Source organism: Chanodichthys erythropterus, chromosome 8, assembly GCF_024489055.1.
Source record: "Chanodichthys erythropterus isolate Z2021 chromosome 8, ASM2448905v1, whole genome shotgun sequence".
Taxonomy (NCBI): domain Eukaryota; kingdom Metazoa; phylum Chordata; class Actinopteri; order Cypriniformes; family Xenocyprididae; genus Chanodichthys; species Chanodichthys erythropterus.
The window spans coordinates 626775-649198 of NC_090228.1; the positions used below are offsets into that span (position 1 = coordinate 626775).

The window sequence follows — 22424 nt, forward strand, 5'->3', positions numbered from 1 at the left end:
TAAAATACACACATGCTGTTTTTGATGAACAAGTGTAGAATTTAGTTGTAGTTTTAGACCCAAGCATGATCTTTGTTATTCGCAACAGAGCTGTATCTGAACGAGGGCTGCATGTATCCCTGAATGAATGACACTGACTGCAGCTTCCGCTTTTGCACAGATTGTTGTTCATGACACTTAACGAACTGGAAAAAGCTCCAGGGGTAATGAAACTTATCTTAAAATCTAGTACAGCTTGTACAGTAGCTTGTATAAACCTTAATTAAACAAATTAAAAGGATCTGACATCTGTGAACGCCATCTACTGCGAGATGGAGGTAATTAAATTGGCACGATCCTCAGTGCATTATGGGTATTGTTGAGCTATTAGCGGTACGTTCCAAATGAGATATATCGAGTGAAAACAATCACGGCCGCCATATTGAAGGGTCCTTCCAAACCGAAGTGCTCAAAACTGGCCACTTCAAAGGGCCCTTCGGAATGAAGGATTTTGAAGGGTACAACTGATGGACCCCCATGATCCTTTGCACAGGGAAGTTCTTTGACGTCACAGAATGGGTACAGGAGGCTCGGAGTTCGATTTTACCTATAAATGTATGTATAGTACTTTCTATACTACTGTAATATTTATACGAGTTAGATTTGGTACATTATTATGGTCAAAATAACATTATACTTCAACAAGAATACTTTACAGCTCCCTTTATCAGTCCATTCAAATATTTCAAATACATAGACACAATATACAATATGGTGGATAAACCAAAGATAAATAAATAAATAAACTAACAAACAAGATTGAATAATTGTAATGTAGTCTATGTATTATTTCAGTTATAATTTTATTTTTCTCACGACAGTCATTTTATTTTGGGAAAATTTAAACATACACAAAAGGAAATAGGCAAGGTTAAGCCAAATTTCATTAAATTTCGTCCAGGAGTACAGCATCTGTTCGAGAACATGGTCAATAAGAATAGGGGGAAAAAAAAGAAAAAAAAGAGGACTGCTATTATTATTCATGAATTTCCTTTAACGAATGCATGTTCTATACACTGTTTTATAAATATATTTTTATATACGGTTTCTTCTAATAAAAAGTAAGAAACTGTGGCAGCAGAATCGACTGGCTTCTCTGAAATCGCTCTCGTGGTTCTTTCATAGTCTGAAGTCGAACAAAATCTGTAACCGATGCTGAAAAAAGAAACTAACCGTCGGCAGAGCAAAATTTGTAACATTCACACCGAACAAAATCTGTAACATTCACACCGAGCAAAATCTGTAACATTCACACCGAGCAAAATCTGTAACATTCACACCGAACAAAATCTGTAACATTCACACAGAACAAAATCAGTTACATTCACACGGAACAAAGTCTGTAACATTCACACGGAACAAAATCTGTAACATTCACACGGAACAAAATCTGTAACATTCAAACAGAACAAAATCAGTTACATTCACACAGAAAAATCTGTAACATTCACACAGAACAAAATCAGTTACATTCACACAGAACAAAATCAGTTACATTCACACAGAACAAAATCAGTTACATTCACACGGAACAAAGTCTGTAACATTCACACGGAACAAAATCTGTAACATTCACACGGAACAAAGTCTGTAACATTCACACGGAACAAAATCTGTAACATTCACACAGAACAAAATCAGTTACATTCACACCAAACAAAATCTGTAACATTCAAACAGAACAAAATCAGTTACATTCACACAGAATAATCTGTAACATTCACACAGAACAAAATCTGTAACATTCACACGGAACAAAGTCTGTAACATTCACACGGAACAAAATCTGTAACATTCACACAGAACAAAATCAGTTACATTCACACCAAACAAAATCTGTAACATTCAAACAGAACAAAATCAGTTACATTCACACAGAATAATCTGTAACATTCACACAGAACAAAATCAGTTACATTCACACAGAACAAAATCAGTTACATTCACACAGAAAATCTGTAACATTCACACATAACAAAATCTGTAACAGTCACACCGAACAAAATCTGTAACATTCACACAGAAAATTTGTAACAGTCACACCGCACAAAATCTGTAACATTCACACAGAACAAAATCTGTAACATTCACACCGAGCAAAATCTGTAACATTCACACCGAGCAAAATCTGTAACATTCACACCGAACAAAATCTGTAACATTCACACAGAACAAAATCAGTTACATTCACACAGAACAAAATCAGTTACATTCACACAGAACAAAATCAGTTACATTCACACCGAACAAAATCTGTAACATTCACACAGAACAAAATCTGTTACATTCACACAGAACAAAATCAGTTACATTCACACAGAAAATCTGTAACATTCACACATAACAAAATCTGTAACAGTCACACCGAACAAAATCTGTAACATTCACACAGAACAAAATCTGTAACATTCACACAGAAAATCAGTTACATTCACACAGAACAAAATCAGTTACATTCACACAGAACAAAATCAGTTACATTCACACAGAAAATCTGTAACAGTCACACCGAACAAAATCTGTAACAGTCACACCGAACAAAATCTGTAACATTCACACAGAAAATCAGTTACATTCACACAGAACAAAATCAGTTACATTCACACAGAACAAAATCAGTTACATTCACACAGAAAATCTGTAACAGTCACACCGAACAAAATCTGTAACAGTCACACCGAACAAAATCTGTAACATTCACACAGAACAAAATCAGTTACATTCACACAGAACAAAATCAGTTACATTCACACAGAAAATCTGTAACATTCACACATAACAAAATCTGTAACAGTCACACCGAACAAAATCTGTAACATTCACACAGAAAATTTGTAACAGTCACACCGCACAAAATCTGTAACATTCACACCGAGCAAAATCTGTAACATTCACACCGAACAAAATCTGTAACATTCACACAGAACAAAATCTGTAACATTCACACCGAGCAAAATCTGTAACATTCACACCGAGCAAAATCTGTAACATTCACACCGAACAAAATCTGTAACATTCACACAGAACAAAATCAGTTACATTCACACAGAACAAAATCAGTTACATTCACACAGAACAAAATCAGTTACATTCACACCGAACAAAATCTGTAACATTCACACAGAACAAAATCTGTTACATTCACACAGAACAAAATCAGTTACATTCACACAGAAAATCTGTAACATTCACACATAACAAAATCTGTAACAGTCACACCGAACAAAATCTGTAACATTCACACAGAACAAAATCTGTAACATTCACACAGAAAATCAGTTACATTCACACAGAACAAAATCAGTTACATTCACACAGAACAAAATCAGTTACATTCACACAGAAAATCTGTAACAGTCACACCGAACAAAATCTGTAACAGTCACACCGAACAAAATCTGTAACATTCACACAGAAAATCAGTTACATTCACACAGAACAAAATCAGTTACATTCACACAGAACAAAATCAGTTACATTCACACAGAAAATCTGTAACAGTCACACCGAACAAAATCTGTAACAGTCACACCGAACAAAATCTGTAACATTCACACAGAAAATCAGTTACATTCACACAGAACAAAATCAGTTACATTCACACAGAAAATCTGTAACAGTCACACCGAACAAAATCTGTAACAGTCACACCGAACAAAATCTGTAACATTCACACAGAAAATCAGTTACATTCACACAGAACAAAATCAGTTACATTCACACAGAACAAAATCAGTTACATTCACACATAAAATCTGTAACATTCACACATAAAATCTGTAACAGTCACACCGAACAAAATCTGTAACATTCACACAGAACAAAATCTGTAACATTCACACAGAAAATTTGTAACAGTCACACCGCACAAAATCTGTAACATTCACACCGAGCAAAATCTGTAACATTCACACCGAACAAAATCTGTAACATTCACACAGAACAAAATCTGTAACATTCACACCGAACAAAATCTGTAACATTCACACCGAACAAAATCTGTTACATTCACACCGAACAAAATCTGTAACATTCACACAGAACAAAATCTGTTACATTCACACCGAACAAAGTCTGTAACAGTCACACCAAACAAAATCTGTAACATTCACACCGAACAAAATCTGTAAGTCACACCAAACAAAATCTGTAACATTCACACCGAACAAAATCTGTAACATTCACGCCGAACAAAATCTGTAACATTCACACCGAACAAAATCTGTAAGTCACACCAAACAAAATCTGTAAGTCACACCAAACAAAATCTGTAACATTCACACCGAACAAAATCTGTAACATTCACACCGAACAAAATCTGTAACATTCACACCGAACAAAATCAGTTACATTCACACCAAACAAAATCTGTAACATTCACACAGAACAAAATCTGTAACATTCATGGCGAACAAAATCTGTAAGTCACACAGAACAAAATCAGTTACATTCACACAGAAAATCTGTAACATTCACACAGAACAAAATCTGTAACATTCATGGCGAACAAAATCTGTAAGTCACACAGAACAAAATCAGTTACATTCACACAGAACAAAATCAGTTACATTCACACAGAACAAAATCAGTTACATTCACACAGAACAAAATCAGTTACATTCACACAGAACAAAATCAGTTACATTCACACAGAACAAAATCAGTTACATTCATACAGAAAATCTGTAACATTCACACAGAACAAAGTCTGTAAGTCACACAGAACAAAATCTGTTACATTCACACCGAACGAAGTCTGTAACATTCACACAGAACAAAATCTGTTACATTCACACAGAACAAAGTCTGTAACATTCACACAGAACAAAGTCTGTAACATTCACACCGAACAAAGTCTGTAACATTCACACCGAACAAAGTCTGTAACATTCACACCGAACAAAATCTGTAACATTCACACCGAACAAAATCTGTTACATTCACACAGAACAAAGTCTGTAACATTCACACCGAACAAAATCTGTTACATTCACACAGAACAAAGTCTGTAACATTCACACCGAACAAAATCAGTTACATTCACACAGAATAATCTGTAACATTCACACAGAACAAAATCTGTAACATTCACACAGAAAATCCTTAACCGTCGTGCCCCGCTTCAGACGGCGTCTGGTCTGTACAGCATCAGTGAAGATGAACACACCTGTTATCAACACAAAGAAACTATAAAATGCAATTATACAATATAATAATCAGGGAATATCTACAACTTTATAAATAATAAATAAAAAACTATATACACTATATACTATATAGTATGCATAATAAATTTGTCAAAGAATTAATCAAATATTTTTATTTCCTGTTAATTACGTAATGTATTAGCTCTAACCACCAATCCTGTGGAAATAAATTATCTTTGAATTCAATGTCCATAATCCTTTTCACTAAAACTTCCAAATGATACCAAAATAGTTTGTTATAAAATAAGTGGACGATGCTCTCAGTTGCTGCCGTGGCTTTTCTTTTAAACAAACTATTTTTTTAAACTAAAAGCATGATGGGAAATGACTCACTGATCGGAGCTTAAAACTCATTCACTCAGAACAACCATAACATTTTGTTCTGTCTAAAATAAAAGATTTCAGCTGAGATTAATTGTAGATATATTGGATGAATTGTTGATTAAATCATACTTCATGTGAAAGCAGCAGTACTGAGATCCTGATGGAGTGTTTGAGAGTTTTCCCACTGGCGCTGCTCTCGTCTGCACTCAAGGCATCTGACATGTCGAAGGAGCCGCTTCTTCTGTGACTTTAAGGGAAATCCACTGACGTCTGATTGGCATCCCAGCGAGGTCACGTGACCCAGGATTGACCCTGGATGGAGCGCCGTCCATTCACGCACTATGACAGAGACTGACTAACCCTAACTCTCATGTGGGACGCAGCTAGTGTCTGTATCACAGGACTCGACATATTCTAGTATTTGAATGATCAGCACATCAGGAAAAACTGTGAAAGGACAAACTGCTGCAGCAAGTGAAACACAGAAACCCGTTGGATCGAATTCAGACACTTGTTTACGAACACATGTTACAGCTGTGTGTGAATGCAGGAGGAGTCTGTCTGAACTCCCACTAATATGATCATTACTGATCCGACATCAGCGATTAACCGTAAAACCTCAACATGAGAAATAAACCAGGCATTTAATTTACAAACACACACACCCACACACACACACACACACACACAAAGCTTGTATTGACAATAAAACAGCAGAAGGCAGATTCCTCCTAATGTTTTTACTGACATGTTGATTGACAGGTCTGTGTTGGAAGGTTGAGTAAAATCCCAGAGGTTTAAACATTGTGCAACTTGCACACATTCTCTCTCTCTCTCTCTGCATCTCTCACAAACACACACACACACACACACACACACACACAGAGAGTAAAAAAAAGGCACAGGCAAGCTGTCAGGGTATTGTTCGTGAAGTGAGAAAATGGCATATACAAAAATAACCTCTAGAATACAATTTACAAAAAGCATTATTACAATCTCCAGCCTGCGGCGTCTGGTGAAGCGACCGACACACACCAGCCGAACGAACGGAAAGTACGGCGGGGAGAAAAGAAAATACAACCCTGAAAACACTTGTTCTAACAAGAGGGCAAATAACTTACAGTTTGAGGTACACAAGACGGGATTCATGCACAGACGTCTTACATCGCATTAATATATTCAGTGATAGTACATTTGCATCATTATGGTTTACTGCTCGCCCTGTACGAGCTCGAGACGGCGCAGACAGCGTTCATGTGGCAGCAGTTCTCCGGCCGTTCACAGTCAGCGACTAAAACTACTGCAGAAGATGCACTGAGTTACAAATGGATCCTGGTCCAGTCGACAGGAGGAATAAGGCAGGTTTCTGGTCCCAGCGAGACGGTTTAGCACCAGCACAGTGAATCCATGGCAGCGGCAGCAATAGCTGCACAGGTGCATCATGGGAGATTATCTTGGTAGCTTTCAGATTGTGTAAGTCAGAGATGAGGGCGCAGAGTCTTTGACGTCCATCTATGGTGGCACTTATAGAGAAGAAAGAGGAGCGTGTGACGGGTTTGAGCGTGTGGGAGGCGAGTCACGTCCACTCCGACGGAGGCTCCCGGGGGCCTTTGGGATGAGAGCAGCGGCTGCCGAATCCTGACGGGCACAAAGACGGTTCAGAGAACTGGCAAATCGCACACAAAAAGCCTTCATCTGCTTCATCACTCACCGATCTCAGCCTCAGTCCTCTTCTCCTTCGGGACGCTCGGGGGCGAATCTGGGCCCTTTCCGTTCTTCTGCTCAGCATCTAGAAAGAGAAAATCAGAACTGGCGTCACGCGCACAAACGCACAGCCAAACGCACATCATGCCGGAGAGACTGGCGGGCGAAGGTGAGACTCTACGAGCTTTCTTTCTTTCTTTCTTTCTTTCTTTCTTTCTTTCTTTCTTTCTTTCTTTCTCTTTCTTTCTTTCTTTCTTTCTGTACAGTTATGGTTACACATGGTCTCTTTCCGGCTCCATACACTCATATTTTGAGTGTGATTCATTGGCCAAAACTGAGAAAACACATAATATTGATCATGGTAATATTGTGCAGCTGTAGTGTGACATACCGGTCTTTGGAGGACTAGCAGGAGTTTGTGTGTTACCGGATCCCTGTGAAGGAAAGAGCAGACGGTTAAAGCTCTCATTCTCTGGTGGTTACAGCAGAAAGACGGATGCTGCGTCTCACCTGACGCTCTTCTGAAGCAGCTTCGGCCGGCAGCAGCTTCACATCTGTGGGGTCTGAAGAAACACCACGGAAAAGTTAAAGGAAGTTCGGACAGACGGCATTGTAACGATGATCTCTGATGACACGTTATTCCTCATTAACAATGAAATAGATGAGTGAGTGTGTGTGAAGCTGCTGGTGAACCTTTAATGACCCATCAGTGATTAACTTGCCTTAAACTCAACAAATCAACAAACACACACACACAAACAAACAGACACAAGCTGCTGAGATTCAACCATAAACACAGAAACACTAAAACAATTGGGAACACTGGGAAACATGCACATTTTTCCATAAATACAGCTGTTGTTTTTATATTCTATAACAATCACGTCAGTCGCTGCGGGCCGTAATGGAGGGCAGAGATTCACTGTGTGTGTGTGTGTGTGTGTGTGTGTGTGTGTGTCATTACACTGATGTTCACCACTGGACAAAACTAACGCGCAATGAACTGAAAGTAAATCTTCATTGTCTGAATTCTGTGAGCAGCGTCACACTGCACAGTGGAACAAGATCCCTTTTCACTACTGAAGCAGGAAGTGACGCGTCTGTCTCAGAGCCTCTGCTGCCCTCGTGTGGCTGGAGAGAGACGCACCTGTGGCCATTAGGAAGGACTCTGCGGTTCTCTCAGGAAGAGGAGGAGGTGAATCGCCACTGCCGTCACAGTCTGAGGCAAAAAGAGCACCGTTACCAACCACACCACACACACACACACACACACACACACACACACACACACACACAGAGAGGTCTCTCTCTCTCACACACACACACACACAGAGAGGTCTCTCTCTCTCACACACACACACACAGAGAGGTCTCTCTCTCTCTCTCTCACACACACACACACACACACGTTCAGACCATGCCGAGCGTTTACCCAGCTGACCGCAGCATCAACCCCGACACAACCCATGTGAGCCAAATACACACTACCATCATGCCTTCAGCCCCACAACCCTATTGAGTGCCCTACACAGGCAGCATCAGCATAGTTCAGAGGCAGAAAAAAAGCTGCATTTGATCAGGTGACCTAAAGACTCCAGGATCATCTCTGCGCACACACAAACACACACGTCCACTTCCTAAAGACCATCAAACTCGGTCTCATTCTGTCTGTGAACTCAGACTCAAAGTGACACACTGCAGCCACAGTGAAGCTTCTACAATCGTCACGTCTGTGCGACTAAAACACTAACCTGATCAAATGAGAGTCACGTGACTGGAAGGAAGTGAGAACTAGGAAAGGAAGCAGACGGATGAGCGGAATGTGTGAGGAAACATAGGAACATACCGGAGGAGGTGTGTGTCGGGAGACTCTGCCCAGCGATGGACATCGGCGTGACTCTGCGCGGGACGCGGTCGCTCTGCTGTGCTGCCGTAACCGTGCTGGTTGCCGTGGAGATCCCAGACCGACTGTCGTCAGGGAAGTCCGAATGCAGCGGGTTGGTGAAGCTCAGTGCAGCCCTGGGCGGCGCGGCGGGACTGGGCGATCGCTCCGGCGGAGAGGCTGCTCTGTCGGGACTGGACACGGACCAGGCGGCGTGACCCTTCTCGGCCTTCAGCGGCAGGTGGTTGGGGCGCGGCGGGTCGTCGGACTCCTCGGACATGGAGCTGCTGCTGGTGTTGGAGCGCTTGAAGGCGTGCGATCGCTGCAGGACGCTGTTCCCCTCGAAGCTGCGCGGCCCTTCCTGCAGGGGAACCTTCTTGATCTCGATGCTCAGCTTGCGCTCCAGACGCCGGTCCTCGGCGGGCGGCGCCGGGACGTCCTGCGCAGGCTTGTTGTTGTAGTTCTCGTTGAGGTCGGGGTTCTGATCCGACTCCAGCACGTGCAGGATGGGTTTGGGATGGTATCGGTCGTTGTCCTGCCGCACATTTGTGACCGTAGGGAAGGCCGAGGGCGGAGATGGCGTGAGGATGGGCGGGACGGGGTGCGGCTCTGGCGGCTGTAGAATCTCCTCCTTCACGTCGCCCTCCACCTGATTACTGACAGAAGACAGAAAACATAAGCGCCGAACATTCATGCCGGTCACGTGATCAAATCAACAAAAATCAACAAAAACAAACACATTCTGTGAAATGAGGATCTTCAGTTTCTGATGCTGTTCCTTCATCACTGCACTCTAAGAGTTCAAGGGTCAATTCTGGAGGCGTCTTACCTGCGGATACGGGGCGGTTTGGGAGGCGGCGTGTCCCATCGTTCCTCGTCTGAATTCTGACCGAGTTTTTCTGGGCTGCCCTCTTCCTGTGGTGAGAGAGAGTCAAGTCACCTTTATTCATATAGCGCTTTTTACAATGCAGATTATGTCAAAGCAGCTTCACTGTGATAACTGGATGTTTTGGCTGTACAGCAGATCTAGAAGAAAACGGTGCCATTGTCCAGCTTAAGTTCAGTGTTGATTCATTCCGTTGTCAAAATCAATAGTAATTAATTTAGTTAATTTATCTACACAGCAGCTCTGCAGAAAACAGTGATGTCATCGTCCAGCTCAGTTCAGTGGTGTCAATGCAGGCAGATCAGTAATATTGTTGAAAATTAAGTGTCCCAAACTAAGCAAACCAGAGGAACCCAAACGCCATCAGGTGACAAAAATGGAGAAAAAAACCTTGGGAGAAACCAGGCTCAGTCGGGGGGGCAGTTCTCCCCTGGACAACAGCGAACAGTGCGTCCTTAACTCTGTGTGTGTGTGTGTGTGTGTCTGCAGCCACACTCCATTGTGTCTGTACATCAGGCTTTTCAAACAGGAAGTAAAGCTTCATTGTTTCTATTGTTCATTGTTTAATTTCTCTCAACCAACATTCCTGTCTTTCTAGAGCAGATTGTGTGTGTGTGTGTGTGTGTGTGTGTGTCTCACCATCCCGTCTGTAAGCTCAGAGTTAGTCGGACTCTCCAGAAGCATCAGCTGTTTCTCAAAGAGCTGTGCAATGGCTCGATGAACCAGCTCGTACTGCTCCTGTCACACAGAAAGAAACAGGAGGTCAGAGGTCAGCATTAGTCCTGTGCTGCTGTGGTTCATGACTTAAGCCGGTTTCACACTGGAAGCGTTTGTACAGCGTCACGGCAGCAGCTCCAGATAAAGTGAGCATTTCTTTACAAAAACAACTATAAACTAGTTTTTATAAGTTGGTCATTTGTAAACTTGATTGAAAGTTTGTTAACATGGGGAGTTGTACAACATTCGCAAATAAATGTAAAAAATAAATAAATAACAGCCTTGTGTCACCCACTGGTGCACATAAATGAGGTAAGCTTTGTGTTCTACATCATCTGCCGCGTGCACATGTTTACAAGACGACAAACTCAGCAAAAAAAAAAAAAAAAAGAGTGCAAACTCGGGTTTGATTTTGATACCTACAACTACAAGAATGTTTATATAGGCCATCATATTTTTTTGGCTAGTTTACTTTAGTTTTTTAAAATACACCATACTTTCACCCAAAATGGATAATTAAAAACAAGTTTAAATGGGTAAATCTTCTATAAATATTGTTTATTCTTCATTTTCTTTTCTGATTTACTCCAATTCTTGTTAAAACTCTGTGCATTTTGAGCACTTTTTGTGTGAAATCATATTTATTTTGCCCATCAAAAGTGTGCTTTCACTTTAATTGAGCGTCATCAGCACAGCAAGAATAGAAACCCCCGCTTCACTGCTGCTCATGTGACACTCCTGCTCCCGGTGTGAACGCACCCACTGGTTAGCATGTACGTGAAAAAAATATGCGTTGCTCACGAGCAGCTCATGCTTGCGGTGTGAAACCGGCGTTGAAGTTCAGGACTACTAACTGCAAAGTTTTTTGTTTAATTCATGTTCGAACTCAAAGTCTTTAATACGCTAAACCTGTCAGTGGTACAGTGTGTGTGACGTGTGTGTAGCGTGTGACGTGTGTGTAGCGTGTGATGTGTGTTTAGTGTCGTTTACTTTGGTCTGAACTGCAGAATGGCGCTGCGTCCTCATCTCCTGAATCAGATGGAAAACGTTAAAATCTTCAGGAATTCTCTGCAAAAAACCACAGTGATGTCATCAATTCAATGGCAAGACTCAAGTGTGTGTGTGTGTGTGTGTGTGTGTGTGTGTGTGTGTTACCCCAGCTTTCAGCAGGTTCCAGGTGTAGTCGATGGCACAGATGGCTCCTGTTCGCCCACAGCCGGCACTGTCAACAAATGAACAACACATACATGCAGTCAGAACACACCGATCACACACACCGATCACACACACACCGATCACACACACACCGATCACACACACACCGATCACACACACACACCGATCACACACACACACCGATCACACACACACCGATCACACACACACCGATCACACACACACACCGATCACACACACACACCGATCACACACACACACACACACCGATCACACACACACACACACACCGATCACACACACACACACACACACCGATCACACACACACACACACACCGATCACACACACACCGATCACACACACACCGATCACACACACACCGATCACACACACACACACCGATCACACACACACACCGATCACACACACACACACACCGATCACACACACACACCGATCACACACACACACACCGATCACACACACACACACCGATCACACACACACACACACCGATCACACACACACACCGATCACACACACACACCGATCACACACACAGACCGATCACACACACACCGATCACACACACACCGATCACACACCCACCGATCACACACACACACACACCGATCACACACACCGATCACACACACCGATCACACACACCGATCACACACACCGATCACGCACACCGATCACGCACACCGATCACGCACACCGATCACGCACCCCGATCACACACACCGATCACACACCGATCACACACACCGATCACACACCGATCACACACACCGATCACACACACCCCGATCACACACCCACCCCGATCACACACCCACCGATCACACACCGATCACACACACCGATCACACACACCGATCACACACACCGATCACACACACCGATCACACACACCGATCACACACACACCGATCACACACACCGATCACACACACCGATCACACACACCGATCACACACACCGATCACACACACCGATCACACACACACCGATCACACACACCGATCACACACACACCGATCACACACACACCGATCACACACACACCGATCACACACCGATCACACACACCGATCACACACACACACCGATCACACACACCGATCACACACACACCGATCACACACACACCGATCACACACACACCGATCACACACACACCGATCACACACACCCCGATCACGCACACCCCGATCACGCACACCCCGATCACGCACACCCCGATCACGCACACCCCGATCACACACACCCCGATCACACACACCCCGATCACACACACACCGATCACACACACACCGATCACACACACCGATCACACACACCCCGATCACACACACCCCTATCACACACACACCGATCACACACACACCGATCACACACACACCGATCACACACACACCGATCACACACACACCGATCACACACACACCGATCACACACACACCGATCACACACACACCGATCACACACACACCGATCACACACACACCGATCACACACACCGATCACACACACCGATCACACACACACCGATCACACACACACCGATCACACACACCGATCACACACCGATCACACACCCCGATCACACACACCGATCACACACACACCGATCACACCCCGATCACACACACCGATCACAACCCGATCACACACACCGATCACACACACACCGATCACACACACCGATCACACACACACCGATCACACACACCCCGATCACACACACACCGATCACACACACACCGATCACACACACACCGATCACACACACACCGATCACACACACACCCATCACACACACCCCACACACACACACCGACCACACACACCGATCACACACACCGATCACACACACACCGATCACACACACAGATCACACACACACCGATCACACACACCGATCACACACACCGATCACACACACCCCGATCACGCACACCCCGATCACACACACCGATCACACACACACCGATCACACACACCGATCACACACACACCGATCACACACACCGATCACACACCGATCACACACCGATCACACACCGATCACACACACCGATCACACACACCGATCACACACCGATCACACACACCGATCACACCCCGATCACACACACCGATCACACCCCGATCACACACCCCGATCACACACACACCGATCACACACACACCGATCACACACACCGATCACACACACCGATCACACACACCGATCACACACACCGATCACACCCCGATCACACACACCGATCACACACCCAGCGCACACACACACCGATCACACACCGATCACACACACCGATCACACACCGATCACGCACACCGATCACACACACCGATCACACACACCGATCACACACACCGATCACACACACCGATCACACACCGATCACACACACCGATCACACACCGATCACGCACCCCGATCACGCACACCGATCACGCACCCCGATCACACACACCGATCACACACACCGATCACACACACCGATCACACACACCGATCACACACACCGATCACACACACACCGATCACGCACACCGATCACGCACACCGATCACGCACACCGATCACACACACCGATCACACACCCCGATCACACACACCGATCACACACACCGATCACGCACACAGATCACACACACACCGATCACGCACACCGATCACACACACCGATCACACACACCGATCACACACACCGATCACACACCGATCACACACACCGATCACACACACCGATCACACACCGATCACACACACACCGATCACACACACCGATCACACACACCGATCACACACACCGATCACACACACCGATCACACACACACCGATCACACACACCGATCACACCCCGATCACGCACACCGATCACGCACACCGATCACACGCACCGATCACACACACCGATCACACACACCGATCACGCACACCGATCACGCACACCGATCACACACACCGATCACACACACACCGATCACGCACACCGATCACGCACACCGATCACACACACCGATCACACACACCGATCACACACACCGATCACACACGATCACACACCGATCACGCACACACCGATCACACCCCGATCACGCACACCGATCACACACACCGATCACACACACCGATCACACCCCGATCACACACACCGATCACACCCCGATCGCACACCCCGATCACGCACACCCCGATCACGCACACCGATCACGCACCCCGATCACGCACACCGATCACACACACACCGATCACGCACACCGATCACGCACACCGATCACGCACACCGATCACACACACCGATCACACACACACCGATCACGCACACCGATCACGCACACCGATCACACACACCGATCACACACACCGATCACACACACCGATCACACACACCGATCACACACACCGATCACACACACCGATCACACACACCGATCACGCACACCGATCACACACACCCCGATCACGCACACCGATCACGCACCCCGATCACACACACCGATCACACACACCGATCACACACACCGATCACGCACACCGATCACGCACACCGATCACACACACCGATCACACACACACCGATCACGCACACCGATCACGCACACCGATCACACACACCGATCACACACACCGATCACACACACCGATCACACACACCGATCACGCACACCGATCACGCACACCGATCTCGCTCACCGATCACTCACACCGATCACTCACACCGATCACACACCGATCACACACACCGATCACACACACCGATCACACACACCGATCACACACACCGATCACACACACCGATCACACACACCGATCACACACACCCCGATCACGCACACCCCGATCACGCACACCCCGATCACGCACACCGATCACACACACCGATCACACACACCGATCACACACACACCGATCACACACACCCCGATCACGCACACCCCGATCACGCACACCGATCACACACACCGATCACGCACACCGATCACGCACACCGATCACGCACACCGATCACACACACACCGATCACGCACACCGATCACGCACACCGATCACGCACACCGATCACACACACCGATCACACCCCGATCACGCACCCCGATCACGCACACCGATCACACACCCCGATCACACACACCGATCACACACACCGATCACACACACCGATCACACACCGATCACACACACCGATCACACACACCGATCACACACACCGATCACACACACCGATCACACACCCCGATCACACACACCGATCACACACACCGATCACACACACCGATCACACACACCGATCACACACACCGATCACACACACCCCGATCACGCACACCCCGATCACGCACACCGATCACACACACACCGATCACACACACCGATCACACACACCGATCACACGCACCCCGATCACACACACCGATCACACACACCGATCACACACACCGATCACACACACCCCGATCACACACACCGATCACACACACCGATCATCACACACACCGATCACGCACACCGATCACACACACACCGATCACGCACACCGATCACGCACACCGATCACACACACCGATCACGCACACACCGAACACACACACCGATCACACCCACCGCTCACTCGCACCCCGATCACGCACACCGATCACACACACCGATCACGCACACCGATCACGCACACCGATCACGCACACCGATCACACACACCGATCACACACACCGATCACACACACCGATCACACACACCGATCACACACACCGATCACACACACCGATCACACACACCGATCACACACACCGATCACGCACACCGATCACACACACCGATCACACACACCGATCACACACACCGATCACACACACACCGATCACGCACACCGATCACGCACACCGATCACACACACCGATCACACACCGATCACACACACCGATCACTCACACCGATCACACACACGATCACACACCGATCACGCACATCGATCACGCACACCGATCACACACCGATCACACACACCGATCACACACACCGATCACACACACCGATCACACACACCGATCACGCACACCGATCACGCACACCGATCACGCACACCGATCACACACACCGATCACACACACCGATCACACACACCGATCACACACACCGATCACACACACCGATCACGCACACCGATCACGCACACCGATCACACACACCGATCACACACACCGATCACACACACCGATCACACACACACACACCGATCACACACACCGATCACGCACCCCGATCACACACACCCCGATCACACACCCCGATCACGCACACCGATCACACACACCGATCACACACACCGATCACACACACCGATCACACACACCGATCACACACACCGATCACACACACCGATCACACACACCGATCACACACACCGATCACACACACCGATCACACACACCGATCACACGCACCCCGATCACGCACACCGATCACACACACACCGATCACGCACACCGATCACGCACACCGATCACGCACACCGATCACACACACCGATCACACACCGATCACACACACCGATCACACACACCGATCACACACACCGATCACACACACCGATCACACACACCGATCACACACCGATCACACACACCGATCACACACACCGATCACACACACCGATCACACACACCGATCACACACACCGATCACACACACCGATCACACACACCGATCACACACACACCGATCACGCACACCGATCACACACACCGATCACACACACCGATCACACACACCGATCACACACACCGATCACACACACACCGATCACACACACCCCGATCACACACCCCGATCACGCACACCGATCACACACCCCGATCACGCACACCGATCACACACACCGATCACACACACCGATCACGCACACACCGATCACACACACCGATCACGCACACACCGATCACACACACCGATCACACACACCGATCACACACACCGATCACACACACCGATCACACACACCGATCACACACACCCCGATCACGCACACCGATCACACACACACCGATCACGCACACCCCGATCACGCACACCCCGATCACGCACACCGATCACACACACACCGATCACACACACCGATCACACACACACCGATCACGCACACCCCGATCACGCACACCCCGATCACGCACACCGATCACACACACCGATCACACACACCGATCACACACACCGATCACACACACCGATCACACACACCGATCACACACACCGATCACACACCGATCACACACACCGATCACACACACCGATCTCGCACACCCCGATCACGCACACCGATCACACACACCGATCACACGCACCCCGATCACACACACCCCGATCACACACCCCGATCACGCACACCGATCACGCACACCGATCACACACACCGATCACACACACCGATCACACACACCGATCACACACACACCGATCACGCACACCGATCACGCACACCGATCACGCACACCGATCACGCACCCCGATCACGCACCCCGATCACGCACACCCCGATCACGCACACCCCGATCACGCACACCCCGATCACACACACCGATCACACACACACCGATCACACACACCGATCACACACACCGATCACACACACACCGATCACGCACACACCGATCACACACACACCGATCACACACACACCGATCACACACACACCGATCACACACACACCGATCACACACACCGATCACACACACCGATCACACACACCGATCACACACCGATCACACACACCGATCACACACACCGATCACACACACCGATCACACACACCGATCACACACCGATCACACACACCGATCACACACACCGATCACACACACCGATCACACACACCGATCACACACACCGATCACACACACCGATCACACACACCGATCACACACACCAATCACACACCGATCACACACACCGATCACACACACCGATCACACACACCGATCACACACACCGATCACACACACCTATCACACACCGATCACACACACCGATCACACACACCGATCACACACACCGATCACACACACCGATCACACACACCGATCACACACACCGATCACACACACCGATCACACACACCGATCACACACACCGATCACACACACCGATCACACACACACCGATCACACACCCCGATCACACACACACCGATCACACACACCGATCACACACACCGATCACACACCCCGATCACACACCCCGATCACACACACCGATCACACACACCGATCACACACCGATCACACACCGATCACACACACCGATCACACACCGATCACACACACCGATCACACACACCGATCACACACACCGATCACACACACACCGATCACACACACACCGATCACGCACACCGATCACGCACACCGATCACGCACACCGATCACACACACCGATCACACACACCGATCACACACACCGATCACACACACCGATCACACACACCGATCACACACACCGATCACACACACCGATCATGTTGAGTATCAAGGCAAAAGCTGAAGAAGAAGCAGCTTGTCATGTACGTTGTCAGAGAAGCTTACAAACAAAAACGGCAGAGAAGCGGCAAATATGTAACGACTTTTGTTGCAGTATGACTGCATGTGTCCCCTGAAACAGTGTTTTTCATTCCTATGGAAGTTGTGAACGCTCGCTCTTCTCCTATTGGCCGCGCCAGTTTTTTTGACCTGAGGGAGGGGTTCTAGCAGACCAATCACAGCGCTTGCGGTCCGTGTAGAATTGATGCGTTGTTACATTTTTGAAGAGGTACACGTCAGGCTACGTTGTAGGCTACGCCTGGTACAAACAGCCTACGCCATAGCTACGGCATACGCTCGACGCAGAAGTATAAATCAGCCTTAAAGTACACATGAAATCAAAATTGACCTCATTTATTTTGTTAGCTCAAATTGCTCGTTTTGTGGTGAACAATTCATCCGTGCAAGTCAATCCACGCAAAAAAATTGTTTGGTGTCGTAATATTTAATCTAAATCTGAAAATGCTCCTCCCCTCTGCAACGGTGCCCCTTCTCTGATGTGTCAGTTTGACGGCTTGGGTTGAAACCGCTTAAACTTCTCCCCTCCGACCGTTAGTCTGCTATGAGCTGGTGATGGAGAGGAGGAGCGCTGAGGGAAAACTCTGCCCTCTATTCAATATTCCGTTTCACTTGGAAATACGTCACAACACTGGAGAAAAGTCGTTTGCAACTTCCGGTTCACGCAGACTTTAAGAGGTCATGATGGCGCTCTTTCTAAACACAAGATCATCAGACACAAGCAGATCCAATACCTGCAATGGACGCAGATGGGAACGTCGTCATGCTCCTGATATTCCCTCATCAGAGCGATCATGTCCAATATGGAATCGAATGACGACGGGACGTCGTGATCAGGCCAGTTCACGTAATGGAACTGCGTCACTCGACGGGTTTCCTGACAGACAGAGAGAAACACAGACTGACGGTTAAAAAAACTGAACCGTCATAACAGACAGACTGAGACGGACTGAGACAGACTCACGTGATCAAACTCCACTGTAAGTGTCCGGATGAAATAATCCGTTCTTGGCTGCTCAGACTCCTGCAAAACAAACATTTGACTTTACGGATTCCTGACGGCTCGTCTCCGGCTGAATGCGATTTAGTTTTTGGAAGGTTGTTAACGTGACATTTTAAATGAAGCCCATATCAGACACTGATTACGTCTGAATTACATTCTCAGATCTACATGAACCTGTTGGTGATGCGGTTTGATGTCAAGAGCACAAAATTACTCACACATAAAAATCTAAAGAATCTTTAAAGCAGATAACAGGAGCTAAATTTGTTAACAAAAATTATATATATATCACAATATCACAGTCACATCTGACTGCTGCTCACAGTGAAGAACATTGAGGGGAAATCAGATACATGTTCAGTTTATTCCCACATGTGAAAATTTCTCAGATCAGATTTGGGAATGTGATGTGGACTCACACACAAGATCCTGAAGGGGCCGAATGTCACGGGCTCGTCTCCAAACATGGGGAAATAACGCTCACATTTCTTCTGCAGAGGAAAGAGAGTGTCTGTGAACCAAAGCGTTCATGACTGAAACAGAGAATCAACACGGAATTCATTCTTACCCTTCCCATCTCAAACTCTCGACACGCCATCACGATGACCTGCAGAACAGGAAGTCACACGTCACTTATGAGAACACACACACACACACACAGACACACACACACACACACAGACACACACACACACACACAGACACGCACACACACAGACACGCACACACACAGACACGCACACACACAGACACGCACACACACAGACACGCACACACACAGACACGCACACACACAGACACGCACACACACAGACACGCACACACACAGACACGCACACACACAGACACGCACACACACACAGGTTTGTTTTGCTCAGTGAGGACTCTCCATAGGCGTAATGGTTTTTATACTGTACAAACTGTACATTCTCTCCCCTACACTAACCCTAACCATCACAGGAAACCGTCTGCATTTTTACATTTTTAATAAAAACTAATTGTTTCGTGTTTTTAAAGCTATTTTAAATATGAAGACTCATGAAATGTCCTCATTTTCATGTTTACGTTGTAATACCAGTGTAATACTATGTCATTATACACATTAGTGTCCTCATAATTCACAAAACACGCGCACACATTCTCTCACACACGCACATTTGATAATTTTATTTGGAATGACAAATACCGATTAAAACAACACAGCATCCAAATATTCACAAAGAGCCTATTATGTTTCACCTGACAATACAGACAATGCAAATAGTCACAACCACATTAATAAATAGACTATGGATAAAGATGACATCGTCTTCTCCAGACATGCAGACTGCCACACACACACACACACACACACACACTCACCGCAACCTTGTATTCCCAGATCATCCTCCAGAAATCCAGCACGGTGTTGGGCAGCGGCCCCTGAGTAGCGATGTAAGCCTCCGGCCCGTCTATTCCCTACACACACACACACACACACAGATCTGACCAATCACATGATCACAGCAATCTACAGTCTCTACAGCTTCATCAGACTGAGACTCTCGTTGATGCTTATGTGTGTTACATTAGGACAAACACTTCAGTTCAAGACTCAAGAAAGAAAAAACGCTTCTGAGTGGAGTGTAACTTGGATTGCGCTGATATAAGTGTTTGCATTCACACACATGCTGAAGGGAGACAGGAAAGGCCACAGAGCAGCACAGGAAGTCTTCAGTACCTTGATGAAGTTTGCATTGATGTAATCGGTGTCCTGGTTGGATGTTTTTAACGTCACCTTCACACGGCTGTGGTCGACTGACGTGCAAGAGAAAGACATCATCGTGTCAGCAGATACACACACACACACACACACACACACACACACCAGATCAGA

The 22424-nt window shown here is 46.6% G+C and overlaps 1 protein-coding gene across 2 annotated transcripts in view; it reads right to left on the reverse strand.

The window, feature by feature from the left end:
* Positions 1-4999: 4999 nt before the first annotated feature.
* The window catches only part of ptpn12 (protein tyrosine phosphatase non-receptor type 12), a 31051-nt gene continuing 13626 nt past the window's right edge, over positions 5000-22424 (reverse strand). The window contains exons 3-18 of one of the 2 annotated variants that reach the window (XM_067391286.1): positions 22269-22345; positions 21911-22006; positions 21117-21155; positions 20968-21039; positions 20510-20569; positions 20280-20422; positions 11915-11981; positions 11750-11827; positions 10682-10780; positions 9986-10071; positions 9121-9812; positions 8422-8493; positions 7785-7837; positions 7666-7708; positions 7282-7359; positions 5000-7208 (exon numbers count right to left, since the gene is read on the reverse strand). In XM_067391286.1, the coding sequence (XP_067247387.1) occupies positions 7147-7208; positions 7282-7359; positions 7666-7708; positions 7785-7837; positions 8422-8493; positions 9121-9812; positions 9986-10071; positions 10682-10780; positions 11750-11827; positions 11915-11981; positions 20280-20422; positions 20510-20569; positions 20968-21039; positions 21117-21155; positions 21911-22006; positions 22269-22345 (1817 nt within the window). In that variant the 3' untranslated portion in view covers positions 5000-7146. The remainder of the gene's footprint in view (positions 7209-7281; positions 7360-7665; positions 7709-7784; positions 7838-8421; positions 8494-9120; positions 9813-9985; positions 10072-10681; positions 10781-11749; positions 11828-11914; positions 11982-20279; positions 20423-20509; positions 20570-20967; positions 21040-21116; positions 21156-21910; positions 22007-22268; positions 22346-22424) is intronic. The other variant, XM_067391287.1, reaches the window with a different exon arrangement.